Below are 19401 nucleotides of genomic sequence, written 5' to 3'. Positions count from 1 at the left end.
ATATATGTATATATACTGTATATTAGCAAAACCTAGAGTTAAGTTTCCTGCGTCAGGTGTAAGTATATACATCATTTCTAAAATTACAATGTCAAACTGTGCATACATACACACACATAAGTGTATTTTTGGTACAGGCAGTTACAATTTGGAAGGGTATGTATGTGTATGTATATATAAGAATCCTGCTAATATTATAACATTGTGTAACCTTTATTATAGTAGCGAGCCACTACCTCATCACACCCTTGTATAAAAAAGTAAAAAAATAATCAGGAGCTCGGTAACCAGTATAAAAACACCGATATTTACACCGCTGCCGATGAACAGGACCTCACACACACCCGCGCTCGACTTGTAAAAGACCCCCGACAAGCGCCGCTCTCCGCCGCAGGGAGCTGGAGCCGGGGTCTGGGGCTGAGCCGGCGGCGATGGGACCGTCCCTGGCCGCGGTGGAGAGGCAGGACGGGGAGTCCCCCGCGCCTGGAGGGGCAGCGGCCCGTCCACAGGGGCTCCGGGTCTCGCTCAAACAGCAGCTGGCGTTCAGGTCGATCAGAAAGCCTGGAGAGAGAGAGAGAGGCAGGGGCCCTCCAGTCCCGGAGACCACCCCCATCTCCCACCCCGGCAATTATTCCCATGAGAAACAGCACTTGGATGTTCGGGGATCTGGGAATCTAAAAAGGGTACTGTTGCGGATCCGAGGAAATTTGTATATCCCATGGGAACGGAAGAAGCTCGTGGGGTGTCCGGTCGCCCTGACGAACTCACTTCCTGGGAGCAGGGGCAGGAGCAGGGGAGAAGAGCAGTGCCTTGAGCTCTTTGCTCCAGACTGAACAGTTAATCCAATTCCTCAGTCAGACAGATGTTCCTTAAGGTGTTTGACAGCTGATTATTCAGTCTGCTCATTACAGGGGCAGCATTTTTCTAACAAAGCTTTCTGCCCACGGGCTGGCGCAGAGGCTGGTCCCCAACAAGACTGGTCAGGTTATCGGTTCGCACATCCCGCCAGCCTTGAACCCGCCGCCTGCCTGTGAACAAGACTATTAAACCACACGGCCATGTCTGGGCTTGATTCTGTGAATCAGCGATGCTTCTGGGACCATCCCACCCAGTGGCACCCTCTAGGGGTCAGTGTCCATGCAGGACAGTAGACGACCACATTCTATAGGCACATGGCCAAACAGGAACGGCCTGACTGCACACCGCCACCCCTCGCACCATTAACGCTATTGCCACCTGCCTCCATCTGCATGAGAGCAACTTGCCCCCATCAGCCAGGAAATCGAGACCCTTTTGTCAGCCATTCTGGCTCCTGTGTCACTGCACCACTCTGGGTGTGGAGCCAGAATGGAGGCAGGCTGGCTCCTCTTGATCTGTGGAACAGCCAGCATCACCCCACAGTCGCCTTTCCTTCCTCTTCAACACCGCCCTCGTTCACGGCTCGATGGTTACAGTCTCAAGAACAGAGAGGATACTGGTCACGCCTGCCCGCTCAGGGTGGAGCTACTGCAGAAACCAGGCATGAGCAGGAGGGCAACTCCGCTCCAGGAGGTAGAGACAAGCGGGGGCTGCTCCACCACCCCCCCAGTCCTGGCTGCACCGCTCGGAAGAAGACCAGGAAATCTAGCTCTTAACTCGGATCTCTGCCCTGGCAAAGTTCAGAAAAAGCAAATAAACACTCCCAAAAAAACACTAGATTTTATTTTTAGTTTTCTAATAAGCAACACTACAGTTCTCCTCTTTCCTCCCAGAACAGGTGTCCTACACGCGTGAGGTATAAGTGGAGCCCCAGGGCTCGGCCTGCTAACTTCTCTACACAAGATGGGGGCGAGGAGGAGGGGTCGGGTCGGGTCACGGTGCAGCGCGGCCTCACGGGTTCGGTGCCGAGGGATCGGAGGTGGGAATCTCTCATCCCAACGGCTCTCCAGGGAGCGCGCAGGGAAAGCTGGACCTTTTCGATTCAGGCTCAAGCGGGTTCCGGCTCAGTCACCGCACCCCAGCGCCCCCCTTTACCCTTCCCCGAGAGGGCCGGGGTCCCTGGCGGAAAGGCGCCGCTCCGATCCCCGGAAGCACCCAACCGACATTCCCAGAGACGAGCGCTGTGCGGACAGGCCGCTGGGAGGCACAGTCTAACAGGGGGGGGGGAGGGGGGGGGGGAAACGAAGGTGGTTAAAAAAAAAGAAAACATTTTAAAAAAGCACTCCAAACAAAAAACAGCAAAACTCACTAAAACAATCACTGAAAGATCAGCCCACATTAAATCAGACTGCGCATCTTCCCAGCTAAGTCAGAATGGCCGATAGGGCACAGAGGGCCTGTTGATTTAATCTGGTCTACAGTCTCCCCAGCTATATGCCAAACATTAAAAATCGTCAAATGAAAGAAAAAAAAACCCACAATCTGTACACTGACATCGATGCACAGCCGGGAGAAGACAGGGAAGACAATTTGGTGTATTAACAGAAGTTAAAACGAAAGAAGCAGTAACAGCAGTTCTAGAGAAACCACGAACTGGCAGAAACAAAACACAAACTTCCTGGTGCTTCGGAAAGTCTTTAGTGTTTTAAACAAAAAAAAGAGAAACATTTTTCAAAAGGCGTCTGTTGACTTAAAAACAGGGCACATCCATTGATAACCCCAAATTACATTCCTGTACCCCTCACTCATACACATTGATTTCCTTACTCATTACCAAGTTGGTAATACTATATTTGGTTCTGAAACAATACTATTACAGTCATATGGCCTTTTATATGTTCTTAAAAAAGCTGAGGCTAGGTTGACAGACATCAGAGAGATCACATGAAAGCGAAACACATCTGATATGTTCAAGGATACAGTCTTGCACCGCACAGCAGTCTGATCCACTTCAGGCATTCAAAGGTATGGGGCTCTGGAGTAGATTATAACACTAAACGTGGTTCTTCTACTTGATATTAACCACACACACACATCATCGCAAATTGAATAGTACCTTTGCGCAACAAGGTGAAATACCTGGTGGGAGTTGGGAGCCCGCAACTTGTTAAACCTGGAGCGGATTTCACTGCTGCACATTCGGAGTCACACAGACAGATCACAGTGTGAGCTGAGCAAGGGTCAGTTCTGGAATTGTCCTTTTTGACAAGATGGGATATTAAGCAACTAAGCCAAAAAAACAGAAGCTGCCTGTCCCTTTCCTGCAGCTTGCAGTACTGTCCCTCGCACAGGACTGTTATTGCAAAATCTGCAATTCGAGCAGAACGTGCCTGAAAACACACCAAACCTCGGAGAGCTTCCAGAAGAGCCACTCGGCGATTCTGATTAACCTTCAACAGTTCACTATTTTTTGGCCCTGACAAGTTGGGGAAATGAGCTGCGTCACTCAATATGACAGTGCCGTTTCTTGACCAAATGAAGCAGGGAAAGGAAAGGAAAGGCCGGCGGGGGACATTGTGAAACACCGGAGCAGTCGAGTGGACCGGTGTGGGCACCAGGCGAGGCTGCCTGCAGGAGCTGGGCTTTAGTGAGATATCTGGTCACTGTCACTTGTGGTTTGAAATACATAATTTTTCTGCAACGCGAAAAGACGAAAAGCATCGGTTTGCAACACAGTCGACACAAACACACCTAAAGAAGACGACATGCATGGAAGACGGTCACATTTTCTCAGTTTTTTTTATTTAAAGTTTATAGACCCACCCCCCCTAACTCACCCTAATGCCCTCCTCCCCCCCCTTCCCCAAATTTCATCTAGCTCATATTTTTGGTGCCCAGTGCTTTTCTTTGTGAAACAGCATTAAAAATGAAAAATCGGCTACAACTTCTCAACTAAACATGTGAAAATAAATGGGACAAGGTGAGGGAAAGACTAACGGCTGATGGGAGCAGGAATCCTGGACCGACTCGACCTGCACAGAGTAGCTCCAGACCCCCGGGGTCTCCATCACCCTGGCCTCGGACCAAGCAGGGTCTCCGAGACGGGAGACCGGGGGCGGAGCTCTTTGGCCCAGAGCAGCTAACCAAACCCGGCCCAGAAGGTCCAGTGCTGATCGCAGAACCGCCTCTTCTGGCCTCCATTCCCAAGCAGCACGCAATAACTTCTTTCAAATCAATCTGCGCTCCCGGTACTCAAAACTTGAATAACTCGAAAAAAACATTAACAGATGTTTATCCCCCCCCCCTCCCCACCAATAGGTTAAATTCGTTCATTCTAACAAATTAGGAATTGGTTGGGAACAAAACCCAGGAGAGTTAAGATCCCAAGGAAACTCAGGGATCCCATTTGTGGTTTGAACGCAACCACAGGCTCCGCCCAGAGCCCCGAGAATCTCTGCCCTGCACCTCAACACCCAGACAGCTCAGACCCCACACACCCTGCGGGGTGTTAGAAAAGACACATCTGTCTGACCAGCCACCAAAGGAGAAGAGATCCCCAGCAGTACGGCACGGGTCCCCGGTCTCCTGTGATCCCCTGTGTGCCTCACGTCTGGATAGAAACCGTGGTCAGGCTGTCACGTTCACGGATGCCGACGAATGCCAGACATGCTTTTTGCAGCGTCTCCAAAGCCCCACGCTGCGATCCGATGTTAGCGGGGCTCTGGTCGCAGCTCCCACCCAAGGGAAAGCCTGGCACCCACAGACGTCAGGAAGAACAGGAGATCGGTACAGACTGGGAGCGTGCCCAAGACCTGCCCACCACAGTCCATTCTGACACAAACTGGTAGGCTTCTCCGTAGGCCCTCCGCGCACATGCCTCTGCTCCATACACAATCCGGTTAACTTCCCCATCTGCCGCAGTGTGGGCATTCTCAGGAACAGTACTGGGACAGGACTTTTGGCACAAGCAGATGTGTTGGAAGGAATAATGGTTTGGAAATATGAGGACTATTTAATTTGGTCAGGAGCCTTGATCCTTAATTACTAAGGAAGTAACCCCGATACCGTGCGCGCGCACGCACGCCTACAGTAACCCCTGTAGCATACAGACACTGGGGGCGCCGGCAGCTTCCCCAACACCTCGGCTGGGCCTGCGCCCCCAGGACAGCACAGGGAAGTCCATGCACTTTTAAAAAGTGTGCGACCTCATCCAAGGAAGACGGGGTGTCTCCCCACCTTCCCCCTCGCTTCTTCACTCTACCCCCTGACAATCAAGTGTCAGGGCCTGCGTGGCGCACACAGCTCTACCACCGTACTGTGGTGTCGGTGTCTGCTCCATTGTGTCCAGTGCTGTCAGTTTCAGTTTTGTGTTTTGTCTCTGTTGTCCAGTCTGGTTGAGACACAGTGGCGATGTGTGTGCAGAGACAGACGGCCTGCGGGATCAAGGGGGGTCAGGGGTTACCTTTGTGCCCCCCCCCACCCCCCACCGACTGGAGATGGATCCGACCTGGAGCACAGGTGTGGATGGCTTGTCCACTCGTGTCCGTCCTGAGACTCGCCGGCCCAGGAGCTGAACGCACTGTCGCTGACCTTGCAGTGGGACGTGGCGCGGGTCTGGTGGGGTTGAGGTTTCAGGTATTGTGGGGAGGGTGGGGGGTCTGGAGCAGCAGGGATGACGAGGAGTGGAGAGGAGATGCAGTTGTCCGTGCTCAGATCTGTGATTTGGTGCTCAGTTGGAGGTATCAGAGTGGACACTCGCCGGCTCAGCAGTGGGCGAAGTGACGGAGGAAGGGTTAGTGCTGTCCTGCCAACTGCCGTTAGACTGGAGGAGAGAGAGAGGGGTTAATACAGACACACTGACTGGACACTACAGTACATTAACACTGCACTGAGAGAGAGGGGTTCATACAGACACACTGACTGACTGGACACTACAGTACATTAACACTGCACTGAGAGAGAGGGGTTCATACAGACACACTGACTGGACACTACAGTACATTAACACTGCACTGAGAGAGAGGGGTTCATACAGACACACTGACTGGACACTACAGTACATTAACACTGCACTGAGAGAGAGGGGTTCATACAGACACACTGACTGACTGGACACTACAGTACATTAACACTGCACTGAGAGAGAGGGGTTCATACAGACACACTGACTGGACACTACAGTACATTAACACTGCACTGAGAGAGAGGGGTTCATACAGACACACTGACTGACTGGACACTACAGTACATTAACACTGCACTGAGAGAGAGGGGTTCATACAGACACACTGACTGACTGGACACTACAGTACATTAACACTGCACTGAGAGAGAGGGGTTCATACAGACACACTGACTGACTGGACACTACAGTACATTAACACTGCACTGAGAGAGAGGGGTTCATACAGACACACTGACTGGACACTACAGTACATTAACACTGCACTGAGAGAGAGGGGTTCATACAGACACACTGACTGACTGGACACTACAGTACATTAACACTGCACTGAGAGAGAGGGGTTCATACAGACACACTGACTGGACACTACAGTACATTAACACTGCACTGAGAGAGAGGGGTTCATACAGACTGACTGACTGACTGGACACTACAGTACATTAACACTGCACTGAGAGAGAGGGGTTCATACAGACACACTGACTGACTGGACACTCCAGTACATTAACACTGCACTGAGAGAGAGGGGTTCATACAGACAGACTGACTGACTGGACACTACAGTACATTAACACTGCACTGAGAGAGAGGGGTTCATACAGACACACTGACTGACTGAACACTACAGTACATTAACACTGTACTGAGAGAGAGGGGTTCATACAGACACACTGACTGGACACTCCAGTACATTAACACTGCACTGAGAGAGGGAATAATATAAATGCACAGTGGAGGTGTGTGTATAGCTCTTTACAAGCTGAATATCATCCCCGCCTCTCAGCCTTCACTCTGTGACAGGGGTGTCTGTGAGTACACCCCCAACTACTCACATTGATGCGTCGTGGAGGGTACAAGGCGCTCCCTGTCAGCTCCTCATAACCGCCCGTCAGGTGTGTAGCATGGCGCAGGGTATCCACCTGAGGAGAAAGGAGGTGCTGTCACTCACTGGGCACAATGGGAGAACTTCAGCAAACCAGCCCTGCAATCTTGCATTGGACAGACGATGAAAGAGAAGCACTAGCTGGGACAAGGACAGTGGCAGACGCACCCACAGACACACAGGGCAGGCTCCAGGCTCTTCACAGGGGGGAAGGCAGACAAACCGGCTCAGACAAGAGGTGCTCCACGCTAACCAACCCTACAAAATCTAAACTAAAGTTTATTTAATGTCACATAAATTGTCCAGGACTGCACACACTTAAGTCGATTTATCTCCTCGGTTGCTACATAAGAGTTTCTTCCACAAGCTACACCAGCTGCAGATGCTCTCCTGCTTCAGATTCTTTCTAATTTCCAGGCACACAGTGGGGTGGTTCTTAAGAAAATCACACAAAATTGCTACGCAAACAAACTGCACACCAATCCCAGGGGACCATTACAGGAATCAAGAGTCACTCAGACCCCTAAACACCTCAAACACACTGGATTTACAAACACCCAAAACTGTTGTGACTGCGCTTGCAAGAGAAAATATGAAAAAAAGTAAAACGATCATTTTGGAGAGGATTGACAATCTGATTCCTACTGTACAGTAACCTAGAACTCTCCACATTTCTTACCACCTGCAGTGCTCTTGCTAAAAGTGACACCAGGTGGCAGAGATCTCGCACAAAAAACTTGAGTCAAGTGGTAGATCTGTTTGTCTCACGGGAGCAATTCATGTACAAGCCCAGCAGCTGAGGCTGACTGGTAACGCTGCAAAACCTGGGGTGGATCAGAGTGCTGTGGACTAGGAGCCTGACTAACAGCAATTCTCTTTGAGATTCCTGTACACTTACTTTTTGAAGTGAACAAAAAGGGGTCATGTGAACAAAGCTGTGTTTTTAATGTGTGGGCAGATTTTGGGGTTTTACAAATGTAAAAATCTCTTTTCAAACACGATCAACTCAAGGAGCCATTTCTGAAATCTTACAGAACCAGCTGGTGCTGGGGGAAGGGGCACGACTTTGTTCTATACTTCTACACAGACAGGGACTCCAGCTCCTCCTCACGGCTTGTTCTGGATGCACTTGTGGTCTACTGCTCTTTAACTGATCTGATTAATAGCTATAATTCGGAACCTTAGATCCACTGCACTGGGGTCAGGGCACAATTTCCTGAAAATCAATCCCCTGGTTTCTGAGCCATCAGGAGGAAGTGTTACATGAGAACCCAGTTAATTAGATAATTAGTATAATTAAGTAATTGCAAGCCATTTGTAACAGGCAGCCAGAAGATGCTGCGGCCCTCCTGGGAACAGAACTAGAAGCTTGCTTGCTCTGGGTGAGACAGACAGCATAGAGGGGTGACTCCTGCTGTATCAGGGGTAGGGTGGTGGTGCAACATGTAGTATAAGTGATATTATGCTAGGGAGGTGATGTTTTGGGGTAGCTGACAGGAGTCCAGTGGAACTATGTTGCACATTATTATATCACAGGGCAAGAGAAGTGCAATGTTAGGATACTGGGGGTAGCAGGGCACCCAGCAGGCCTGAGAAGGCACCCCACTGAGTGAGCGCAAGGCCAGGTACGTCTCCCCACCATGGAACAGGTCATGTGGCTGTGAAGACCCTGCAGGCACCACGCAGGTCACAGGTCATGGGGGTCATGTTGTGCCTATTCTGTGCTCTACACTCGCAGAAAGCTGAAAAGCACAACCTCAATATTCAGGAACACACTACAATGCTCAAGCACTTCACACTACTTTCTGTGCCCAGGGCTTTCAAACAAATTCTCTTAATAGCCCAGCCTTGCGACTCACACTTGAGGTCTGGCGCCAGTGCCGAGTCAGCCCCAGAGCGGCCCATAGCTCAGCGATCACCCGGAACATGTGCTCCGTGGCTGCAGGCTAGCAGGTAGAGCAATGGACACACTCTCCCACCCCTAGCGCAGACGCTGAGGGCTACAGTTTATCACTCACAAGGCCTGGGTGCAGTTTTGCACTTGTGCTGCCCACCCTTCCCCACTGTGTCCATGTTCCACCTAAAACTCTGCCCCTGCGCCAGACTAAATTCCACCCCTATGGCAGCCTAGATTAAACCTTTGATCAGCCTAAACTCCACCCCTACGCCAGCCGAAAATCAACCCTTGCGCTTGCCTGCTTTCAATGCAGATGTCAACTTTGTATTCCTGATTCCTACTCCGACGCTGGTAGCTGTAGAACACCTTGGTAACTGGCCGGTTTGTGCATGAACAAGCTCAAGAGCTAGAGGAGGGGACCCCAGTCCTGGGAACCCCTCCACACCACTGGGTTTTCACTGCAGCTGAGCTCTTAAAGACCTTTTAAAGGGGAACTGCAGTCCCAAATTCTCAGACTTCTATTCTCAGATTATAAAACCTTGGTAACAAAATAAAACTGATGGTATCACAAATTTTTTTCAAATTTTGGGTTAAGTAAAGAAGCGTGAAAGGTACCGTGTATGGCTGCCATGTCGTCACAACCCGCTGCTATTGCCACGGGCGAGAACGAGAGTTTCCTCAAACGGTAATGTGACATCAGCCCTTCCCGCTCACTAGTTTCTCATTGGCTTACAGTGACATGGTCTCCTAACAACATTCACTGTGAGTTTATTTTAGCTGGTTGGCAGGCTGCTCTTTTTTTTTTGCCATACTTAACCATTAAGTATGTCAAAAACACGTTGCTTTGTATACGTCGGGTCCATGGAAATATTTACTATCAATGCAGTAGGAGAATTTGTTTGGTCTAAAGCACGTTTACAATGTAATGGGGACACTTGTTGCCTCTGAATCACAGACAATGGTGACAATATAGCACATACACTGAAACTTAGTCACTTTTGTGATGGCAATTAAAGGGCTGTACACGTGACCACATACCTGGTAGTTTCATTGTGGGTTGAAAAGCACTCATCATTGCCAATTCATTATAAACACAAAATGTTGAAATAGCTTTGCAGTTCCCCTTTAAATGAACCAAAAGGCTGTTTGGTTAGAACCTTTGCAAGTACCTTAAGAAAGTTCATAGTTACGAGACTACCTCTAATATATTCAGAGACTGAAAAATTTGAATTAGTTCTGGATTACAATTTGAGCTCATTAGGTCTGTTAGGGGTTCAATTATTTGAATGCTGAGGTGATCCAAACCCAGCAGGTGTGGGGTCCCCCAACACCAGGATTGGGAACCCCAGGTCAGAATATCCTCAGGGCAATGGGAGGTGTGTGTTTCCTGGCACGCGATGATTAAACCAAAGTAAAACAAAATTAAATGAATCAAAAGACAGAAGACAAATGGGCAACAGTGACGTACAGGCACATACACAGGCATGCCCAGGAGCTTGGCATCACCCCAGGACTGCTGCCCCCATGGTGCCATGTGTCTGAGTGCCTGAAGTTAGTCACACACAGGAGACGAGCTGGTTATTGGAGGGGAGGGGGGGGTGCTGGTGAGTAAGCAGACAGACGCACAGACAGACGGACAGTCCAGCAGGCTGGGAAAGCGCAAGCTCGTTAAAACCCCCAACAGGAGCACTGGCTGTTTGTGAACGGGGCGCACAGCTCTCCAGCTGGCCCATGAGTAAAGACACTCACTTTCTGCCTTGTCTGCCTTTCAGGGCCACCTCCACACAAAGGCCCGGTTCTTACACCTCGATTTTCATCTTTGAACGAGTGTGAAGTAAAACGCCACAGCAGAACTACAGAACTACTCTCTCTACAGGGAACAGCGGATGGCCTCCTCTTAGGGTCATGGGGGGGGGTGGTGTGTGCGTTTTTTTTTAAGAAGAGATGCGTGTGCCATCACCAGACCTGTCCGACCCTGCCCAGGGAGTCCACTCTGAACCCAGTCTCCAGTCAATTTCTTAATGAGTTTCTGACCGAGCAAGGAAATTACTTTTTTCTTCTTCTAAATTTAAAATCCAATTTCCTTAAATTCCAATTTGAGATGTGTCATTTGAAATGAAATTGAAATTAGGTGAAAACATCACATGGACAACTTAAGCCATTTGGCCAATTAATTCATTGAGACAAAACTAGATACACTGGAGGGTGGGTGTCAAGAGGGTCAGGACTAGGAAAGCCTGGAATGGACCTGGGTTCCTCTGCTCCAGCTCCTGACAACTACAGACGGTCCAGGTTTTACTTTTTCCCCAGTCTGAATTTTAAATTTGGCCTGGGTTAAGAGTGTAGCAGCATCACAGACAGCTGAGATTGTAACACAGGGCTGTCTGTAGCCAGCAGAGGGCGCAGCAGAGTACTGTTGATCTCCGCAGAAAGCAGGTCTGTGCGGCCAGTGTGTCCGTCTGTCCATCTGTCCGTCTGTCTATTGGTTTCGGCTGTGCCCTAGGCCCTTTCAGGCCAATATTCTGTGAGGCAGGGTGCGGTGAGGGGTGCGGTGATTGGGAGGGGTGCCGATTCAGGGCTGGAGACGGTACCTGAGTTCGGTGTCGCCGGAGAGCTGGCCTGGCTAGCCTGCGCAGAAACACTGGCCGCATCCACTGCGGTTTTAACGGCGTACAGGTTAGCTTCCTCCTGGAACTTACCAATGTTCTTCTTGTAACGAATTCTCTTGTTGCCGAACCAGTTAGACACCTGGGACAGAGAGGGATGGGAACAGTGACCAAGTGTAGGACAGGTGACTCACAGAGAGGTGTAACTTTTATTTGCTCTAGTGTTTGTTCTGCTTCGTAAGGTACCCTTCCCCCTGCTCCTCCTCCTCTTTCCCTGAACCCCACCCCCTCCACCTGATCCTCCTCCTCTTGCCCGAGCCCCCCTGCTCCTCCTCTTCCTCCCCCTGCTCCTCCTCCTCCCTCCCTGAACCCCACCCCCTCCACCTGATCCTCCTCCTCTTGCCCAAGCCCCCCTGCTCCTCCTCCTCCATGCTGAGCCCCTCCACCTGATCCTCCTCCTCTTGCCCAAGCCCCCCTGCTCCTCCTCTTCCTCCCCCTGCTCCTCCTCCTCCATGCTGAGCCTCTCCACCTGATCCTCCTCCTCTTGCCCGAGCCCCCCCTGCTCCTCCTCTTCCTCCCCCTGCTCCTCCTCCTCCATGCTGAGCCCCTCCACCTGATCCTCCTCTTGCCCAAGCCCCCCTGCTCCTCCCCCTCCACGCTGAGCCCCTCCCCCAGGCCCCGATCTCACCTGAGAGACAGTGATGCCACACTTCTTGGCCAGCTCCTCCTTGGCCTCCTCGCTGGGGTAGGGGTTGGACAGGTGGGAGTAGAAGTACTCATTCAGCACCTCAGTGGCCTGCTTGTTGAAGTTGCGCCTCTTGCGCCTGCGACACAAACACGGGCCAGAGCCCCCAGACAGGCCGGTGAGGGGGCGCTAACCTGCCGCGGGAAGCAGTAACGACGGAGAGGGAACAAACACCAGGTGGGAAAGACAGACACGGACTGACCTGGCGTCCAGGAAGCGGGAGCGCAGGATCATCACGGCCTCACAGGTGCTCTGCTTCAGCTGCATCTGGATGGAGCTGAACTTGCGGTGGATGATGGCCACCATGCGCTCGATCTCCTTGGGCGAGATGGGCCGCGTGCGCGACTGCTCCCGCAGCAGGTTCATCACGTGGTTTGTGAACTCGCTGCACGCCTGGCCGGGGAGCACGCCCAGCGCCACGCGGACAAGCCGTCCGGAGAAAAGAGAGAGAGAGAAAGAGCGCCAAGGGATGGCGTGTTACAATGCATGAAGTATAACGTCAGGAAGATGCTTGAACACCAATGCCAGACTGGCAAGGGGATCCCCCCAGAAACCACTGACCTCCCAGTGCAGCACCACTGAGAGTAAAGTCAACACACTGGACGTGCACCCCAGGCTGAAATCAGAATCAGTGGGTGTCCCCCCCCTACCCCTCTCACCTGCTCATACTTCTCCAGCTCGGAGTGGTAAATCTGGCGGATCTGCGCCAGCTTGGCGCGGTAGTCCGAGTGCTCGATGCTGCCGTCGTTCGGCGACCCCCCCGCTGCCGCCGCCGCCGCCGCCGCAGCCGCCGATCCGCCGCCCTTCTCCGGCCCCGACACGCCCTCTGCCAAGAGCATGTTGTCCAGCCGCATGATCTGGGGGTCTGGGGGGTCCTCCTCCTGTACCCCACGGATACTGAGGACTGAGAGAAAGAGGGAGGGGTCAAACCGCTGCCCGCTAACTACAGCACCTTGACTACGGACAGAGAAAAACTTTAAAAACTGTAAAAAAGTCATTCATCACACTTTCCCTGGAAAAAAACCCTGCAGTTTCACAACGCACCAGCAGATGGCGCTCTTCCACTGCTTTTGCACAACCGACATCGCGGTTAATAACGGGGTCGTGTTTGTGTTGGACGAAACGGTTAATTGCACAGCTATGTAAACCTGCCCGTCGGTGCTGTGCCCAAGCAGCACACAGGGAAATCATTCCTGCGCTCCGATTTGACCCGGCAGCACGTCGGCTCCGTGCACTGTGCAGTTGAACTGCTTTAACACGGGGGCTAGTCTTCCACAGGTTAAACTGAAGGAGCGCAACTTCGCCACGAAGCGCACGGCGGAACTGGAGATCAGCAGCGGCCGGGGGCCCGCGGACCTGCGAGGGCGGCAGATCCCTGAAAAGCGGGGAAGAAAACCGCTCGCGGGCAGGCAGGTGTCCCATCGGACGACGCGCGCCGGGCGCTTCTCGGCGGAGGGCTTGCGTTCTGCCCGCATTGCTTCTCGCATGAGATCGAGCAGGAGGACAGACCTGCAGCTTCCGTTTAAAACATACACCCCTTCAGTTTCCCCTCTCTTCGCTGCCGGGTGCCACACCTGCTCCGAGAGCGACCCAGTGGCAGGGGGGAGAGGGGGGCAGGAGCGCCTCCCTCTGTTCTGCCCCCCCCCGTACATTCCTGAGAGGGGGGCTGTGCTGCGGCTCCTCGCCCTCCCCCACCTCCCCCGCTCTCACTGCTCTGGAATGCAGCAGCTCCGCCACGTGAACTTTTGACCTCTCCTCTACCCCCTCTCCCCAATCCAATACTTCTCTTCCTCTCTCTGGGCGCGTGTGCCGCCCCGATCCCTTCTCGCTCAATCTGTTCCCCAACTCTCAGATCCCCCCCCCCCCTCCCCACACTGGCCCCCCCAAATCAGTCTGCAGCAGCCGCCAGTCCCTGCTCCTCCCTCAGACTGGGGAAAAGAATGCGCTCCTGGACTGGCAACGCCACCCCGTAACCTTTCTTCCAGACAGCGCCCCCCGGAGTCCCACTGCAGCTACTACACCAGCCCGACAGGGAGCCCAGTGGGGACAAGGATTGCTATAGTTGATCTGATAAAAAAAAGCCCTCCCAAGGAAAACCGGGGCGCAGGCCTGACAGCGTGATACAGCCCCTCGTGCCATACAGCCAATAAGGCTCAGGGATTCGGGGATGGATGGAAATCCCGAAGGCTCAGAGCTCTGGAAAACCCCCCACACAGGCTCTCCTCGCCCCACTCCCCACAAAAACAAACTCCGAGGGTCCACAAAGCCCTGGGGGGTCACCCACCACCCCCCAGAACTGAGCCACCCAGGACAGAAACCCCACCAGCAATAATGCAGGAGTCCACACTAAGCCAAGAAAACAAGAAGCAAAATTAAAGCTCTCAACTTGAAGGAGATTGGACCCCGTTATCAGAGTCATCCTGACCAACACTAGCAGAACCCAGCCAGGGTCCACAGAGAGCCCAAGAGAGCAGCCGGAGAAAGAGGGACTTCCTCTTCACCTGCCCTAAACACCCAAGAATGCTCTGAGCATCTCAGTCTTTTCTGGAAGGAAGCCACGGTATCCATTTGAAAGCACATCTGGGCAGCTTGTTCCACACTCCCACAGCTCCCATAAAGTGGATGCTGCACACTGGTGGCGGTGGAAGGGAGTCCCCGTCACCTGTAAAGTGCTTTGAGTGGAGTGTCCAGAAAAGCGCTACATAACTGTAACAGATATTATAATTATAACCCTTTGTGTAAACTGTCCTGTCACTAAGGCTTGTCGGTCTGTACTGAATATGAACTGCTGGACTGCTGGCCATGGTTCAGCATACAAAGTACTGTTCTATAGTTCCATAACATCCAGCACTGTAGAGCAAAAGACACCAATGTGGGAGCCTAAAGTGTCAAACCATGCGGGTACATAAGGTTAACAATCCTACTGCAGCTGACTAGACCGCAATGTGCCATAAGCAAGTTTAGCATACAAACATGGCACTACTGCAAACTCAGTGTAGCACAGCACACTGCAGTTACAAAGATCCTGCACTGGGCTGTACTTTCACATAGTAACATGACACTGCAGATCCATACACTAACACAGGGCGCTGCACCCTGATATACAGCCACCCATGGGCAGGACTCCAGCAGGCCCAGACTGGCCACTTCCTGCCGCGGGGTAGGGGGGGGGAGGGGCACTCCGTCTCCTCTTAAAAAGAAAAAGTCAAGGGTCAGGGGGGAGCAAGAGGGGAAACTGGAGAAGGAGAGAGAGAGAGAGGAAGGGAGGAGGGAACTCAGTTGAACTGGCAGCCCAGTATGTGATCTCCTGTCACAGCCTGAGGAACAGTGAGCCTGTCTCCCAATAATGCTCCATATGTTTACAGTGTATGTCAATATTTTACGACATGTCTTTGTTGTAAATGTCTGTAGATTTAATTTGACTTTTATTTTGTGTTTTGTTCCATGTTAATTTTATTATTTTTATTTGCCTTGGCAACACCGATTGTACCCCGGCGTCCTGGCCAAATTTCCCATCGGCCTTTATCAATCATGCCTTCCTAATAATCCCCATCTATGAATTGGCTTCATTACTCTGCTCTCCTCCCCACTGATATCTGATGTGTGGTGAGCGTTCTGGTGCACTATGGCTGCCGTCGCATCATCCAGGTGGGGCTGCACATTGGTGGTGGTGGAGGGGAGTCCCCATTACCTGTAAAGCGCTTTGAGTGGAGTGTCCAGAAAAGCGCTATATAAGTGTAAGCAATTATTATTATTACCCATCGGTCATGCTAATAAAGCACCTTGAATTGAACTGAATTGAGAGAGCAGCATCGGGACAGTTGAGTGATTAAGGCATTGGACTTAAGAACCAGTAGACAAGAGTCCGCGTGGGTTCGAACCCCACTCCTGGCGGACTATTATAGCCCATGGAGTCGGAGGAGCTGATCTTGAATTGAATTCGAACACCACTTATTCCACTGGCCCTGCAGCTCCTCCCTCTCGCAGTGTTACTGTGGGCTTCTGCAGCTGGTGCTGGTGCTCTCATGGCATCGCTACGGGACGCCTCACAGTTCTCACCCCCGTCACCCCCCCCAACACACGGCTCGCCTCCCACACGCCCCGCCCCCAGCTGCAGCTTAATTTCCTGTGACTCGTTTAATCACTGTAATTAAACACTGATGACTGTTAATTACTCACACATAAGCACACAGCCAGTGGAGTGGCAGAGCAGGGGAGAGGGCAGACCCCGCCATCACTTCCTGTCACCCTCCACCCACACGCTCCACCTTCATCGCCATCCTCTCCCTCAGTCTCACCCCCCCCTTCTCCTCAACAGCTCATCTTCCCGACCTCCTCCAGTATCTTTCCATCCCTCACCCAGCCTGCGGCTTCGTTCGCCCTCCCCAGTGTCACAGTCCGCTCGCTGCATCACTGACCCGCTGTCCAATCACCACGGCGACGCCAATGCACACGCCGGGACAGCTCCACGAGAGGCGGGCTGTAAGGAGAGGAGCGAGCTGGGCGTTCAGGATCTGCTTACAGCACTCCAGCACCATCAGACTGTCGCCCTGGAAGTTCTATTTAAAGAGGCATAACTAATTCATCTTTGGCGTCTCCTGGCCTCAATGCGCCTTTTTTTTAATTAAATGATTTGGGTCAAGTTGACTTTTACAAAGCAATGCCGCCGATCCACTGGGTTAACTAGGGACAGCAGCTGCCCCAGGTTTCCATGGGAAACCACTGTACTTGAGGACAGTGGAGGACAGCTAGCAGCAGGGCGGGACAGTACCTGCTGTACAGTACAGGACAATTTGTGTCTCAATACGATTTACTACAGGTCCCTGCCGGTGCCATGGCGACCTCCCTCACTCTAGCTCTTAACCGAATCTTTCAAGTTGCTCAAATGGAACATTGCTTTTCATTCAAATGTTTAGAGACTCTTCTGAAATGCAATTGTTAAAAGGCAAACCCAACAAAAACATTTACTGTATTAAGCTAATTAAGGGGTACATTCTATTACTCAGCAGTTGTAGGGTCCCCAAGACCAGGGAACCCCAGTAAGTCTCGATATAGTTCACGGTGAGCCACTATAGTACCGAGACTCTGCAGTCCTGTACAGTAAGAGACACGAACACAGTGGTGTTTAAGGGGCTATAAGCCGGCTGTGCAGTTCATCACAGTTCATGATGGTGAGCCACTATAGTACCCTGTGATGAACTGCACAGACTGTTCTATGCCTTACTGTACAGGACCGCAATGTCAGAGTACTGCACTGGCTCACTGTGAAGGGCTGCACACACGGCTGTGTGTCTTACTGCACAGGACTGCAGTGTCTCAGGCTACTATAGTGGCTCCTATGAAGAACTGGACAGATTGTGTGTCTTACTGTACAGGACTACAGTGTCTCAGGCTACTATAGTGGCTCCCTATGATGAACTGGACAGATTTTGTGTCTTACTGTACAGGACTGCAGTGTCTCAGGGTACTGTAGTGGCTCCTATGAAGAACTGGACAGATTGTGTGTCTTACTGTACAGGACTGCAGTGTCTCAGGGTACTATAGTGGCTCACTATGAAGAACTGGACAGATTGTGTGTCTTACTGTACAGGACTGCAGTGTCTCAGGCTACTATAGTGGCTCACTATGATGAACTGGACAGATTGTGTGTCTTACTGTACAGGACTACAGTGTCTCAGGCTACTATAGTGGCTCCTATGAAGAACTGGACAGATTGTGTGTCTTACTGTACAGGACTACAGTGTCTCAGGCTACTATAGTGGCTCCTATGAAGAACTGGACAGATTGTGTGTCTTACTGTACAGGACTGCAGTGTCTCAGGGTACTATAGTGGCTCACTATGAAGAACTGGACAGATTGTGTGTCTTACTGTACAGGACTGCAGTGTCTCAGGGCACTATAGTGGCTCACTAGGACAACTGGACAGATTGTGTGTCTTACTGCACAGGACTGCAGTGTCTCAGGGCACTATAGTGGCTCACTATGATGAACTGGACAGATTGAGACTTACTGTACAGGACTGCAGTGTCTCAGGGTACTATAGTTGCTCACTAGGACGAACTGGACAGATTGTGTGTCTTACTGCACAGGACTGCAGTGTCTCAGGGCACTATAGTGGCTCACTATGAAGAACTGGACAGATTGAGTCTTACTGTACAGGACTGCAGTGTCTCAGGGTACTATAGTTGCTCACTATGATGAACTGAACAGATTGCGTGTCTTACTGTACAGGACTGCAGTGTCTCAGGGCACTATAGTGGCTCACTAGGACGAACTGGACAGATTGTGTGTCCTACTGTACAGGACTGCAGTGTCTCAGGGCACTATAGTGGCTCACTAGGACGAACTGGACAGATTGTGTGTCTTACTGTACAGGACTGCAGTGTCTCAGGGTACTGTAGTGACTCACTGTGACACTGCAGCATTCTACAGTTAGACACAAGTCTGTGCATTTCATCATGGTGAGCCGGTGCAGTACTGTACAGTGAGGAAGCACAGTGCTACACCTGCCCCTGCCTACTTCCTCCTAGCTCTCACTCACCCCCTCCTTTTTGTCCTATCCTCTTTTCCATCTCTGCCTGCCTCTCGGCCCCCTCCCCCCTTCGCTCCCTCTATTCTCTCCCTCTCAGTCCGGCCCTGGCTGTGAGCTGCAATCCCTCATACGCTGTCAGTCTCCCTGCTCGCTCTAGACAGACAGGATTAGCATTTTAATTGCATCAGCTCCCTGGAGTATTCACTGCCTTTCACTGGGGGCAGAGACGGGGGCGAGAGGCAGAGGGGAGAGAAGGAAAGAGGAAAAAAAAGTAATGAAAGGAGGAGGAGAGGCAGAGAGCTAAGCAAAAGAAACAATGAAGTAGAGAGAGAGAGAGTGCTAGAGATGGACAGAGTGACCTTTAGAAAAAAAAACGAAAAAGCACAATTTTCATCCCCTGTTCGAGACGCAGCAAGATCTCAAGCGAGCAAGGCCGAGGGCAGAGATTAAGAGACGGACGGACAGGCTGGACGCAGAGAGACTGGCAGGCACTGCAAGTACCGCCCGCGCTGGCCGACGGGGCACGGACGCAGGAGCAAATGGGTGGACTCTCAGCAGTGCCTCCACCAGGCCAGATCAGGGTGGACAGTCCCACACAGGAGAGGGCTGGGCGTGACCCGCGGAGGCGTTAAAGGGGCTATAAGCCGAAACATCCACATCAAGCCCCGTAGGACAGGCTCCAGGCTGTCTCTAAT

At 51.7% G+C, this 19401-nt stretch overlaps 1 protein-coding gene across 5 annotated transcripts in view; it reads right to left on the bottom strand.

Moving 5' to 3' along the window:
- Positions 1-1679: 1679 nt before the first annotated feature.
- Positions 1680-19401, bottom strand: part of pbx4 (pre-B-cell leukemia transcription factor 4) — a 33561-nt gene continuing 15839 nt past the window's right edge. For 2 of the 5 annotated variants that reach the window (XM_088603360.1, XM_088603363.1), the window contains 6 exons: positions 12834-13078; positions 12377-12567; positions 12118-12253; positions 11415-11571; positions 6877-6963; positions 1680-5680 (listed from right to left, as the gene is read on the bottom strand). In XM_088603360.1, coding sequence (XP_088459486.1) covers positions 6920-6963; positions 11415-11571; positions 12118-12253; positions 12377-12567; positions 12834-13078 — 773 coding nt within the window. In that variant the 3' untranslated portion in view covers positions 1680-5680; positions 6877-6919. Of the gene's footprint in view, positions 5681-6876; positions 6982-8527; positions 8596-11414; positions 11572-12117; positions 12254-12376; positions 12568-12833; positions 13079-19401 lie in introns of all 5 variants that reach the window. The other 3 variants (XR_015925997.1, XM_088603364.1, XM_088603361.1) reach the window with 3 other exon arrangements.

The sequence above is a fragment of the Lepisosteus platostomus genome, chromosome 13 (assembly GCF_059453375.1).
Source record: "Lepisosteus platostomus isolate fLepPlt1 chromosome 13, fLepPlt1.hap1, whole genome shotgun sequence".
In the NCBI taxonomy this organism is placed as follows: domain Eukaryota; kingdom Metazoa; phylum Chordata; class Actinopteri; order Semionotiformes; family Lepisosteidae; genus Lepisosteus; species Lepisosteus platostomus.
The sequence above is the reverse complement of the archived record's forward strand: the minus strand, read 5'-3'. Positions and strand labels throughout refer to the sequence as shown.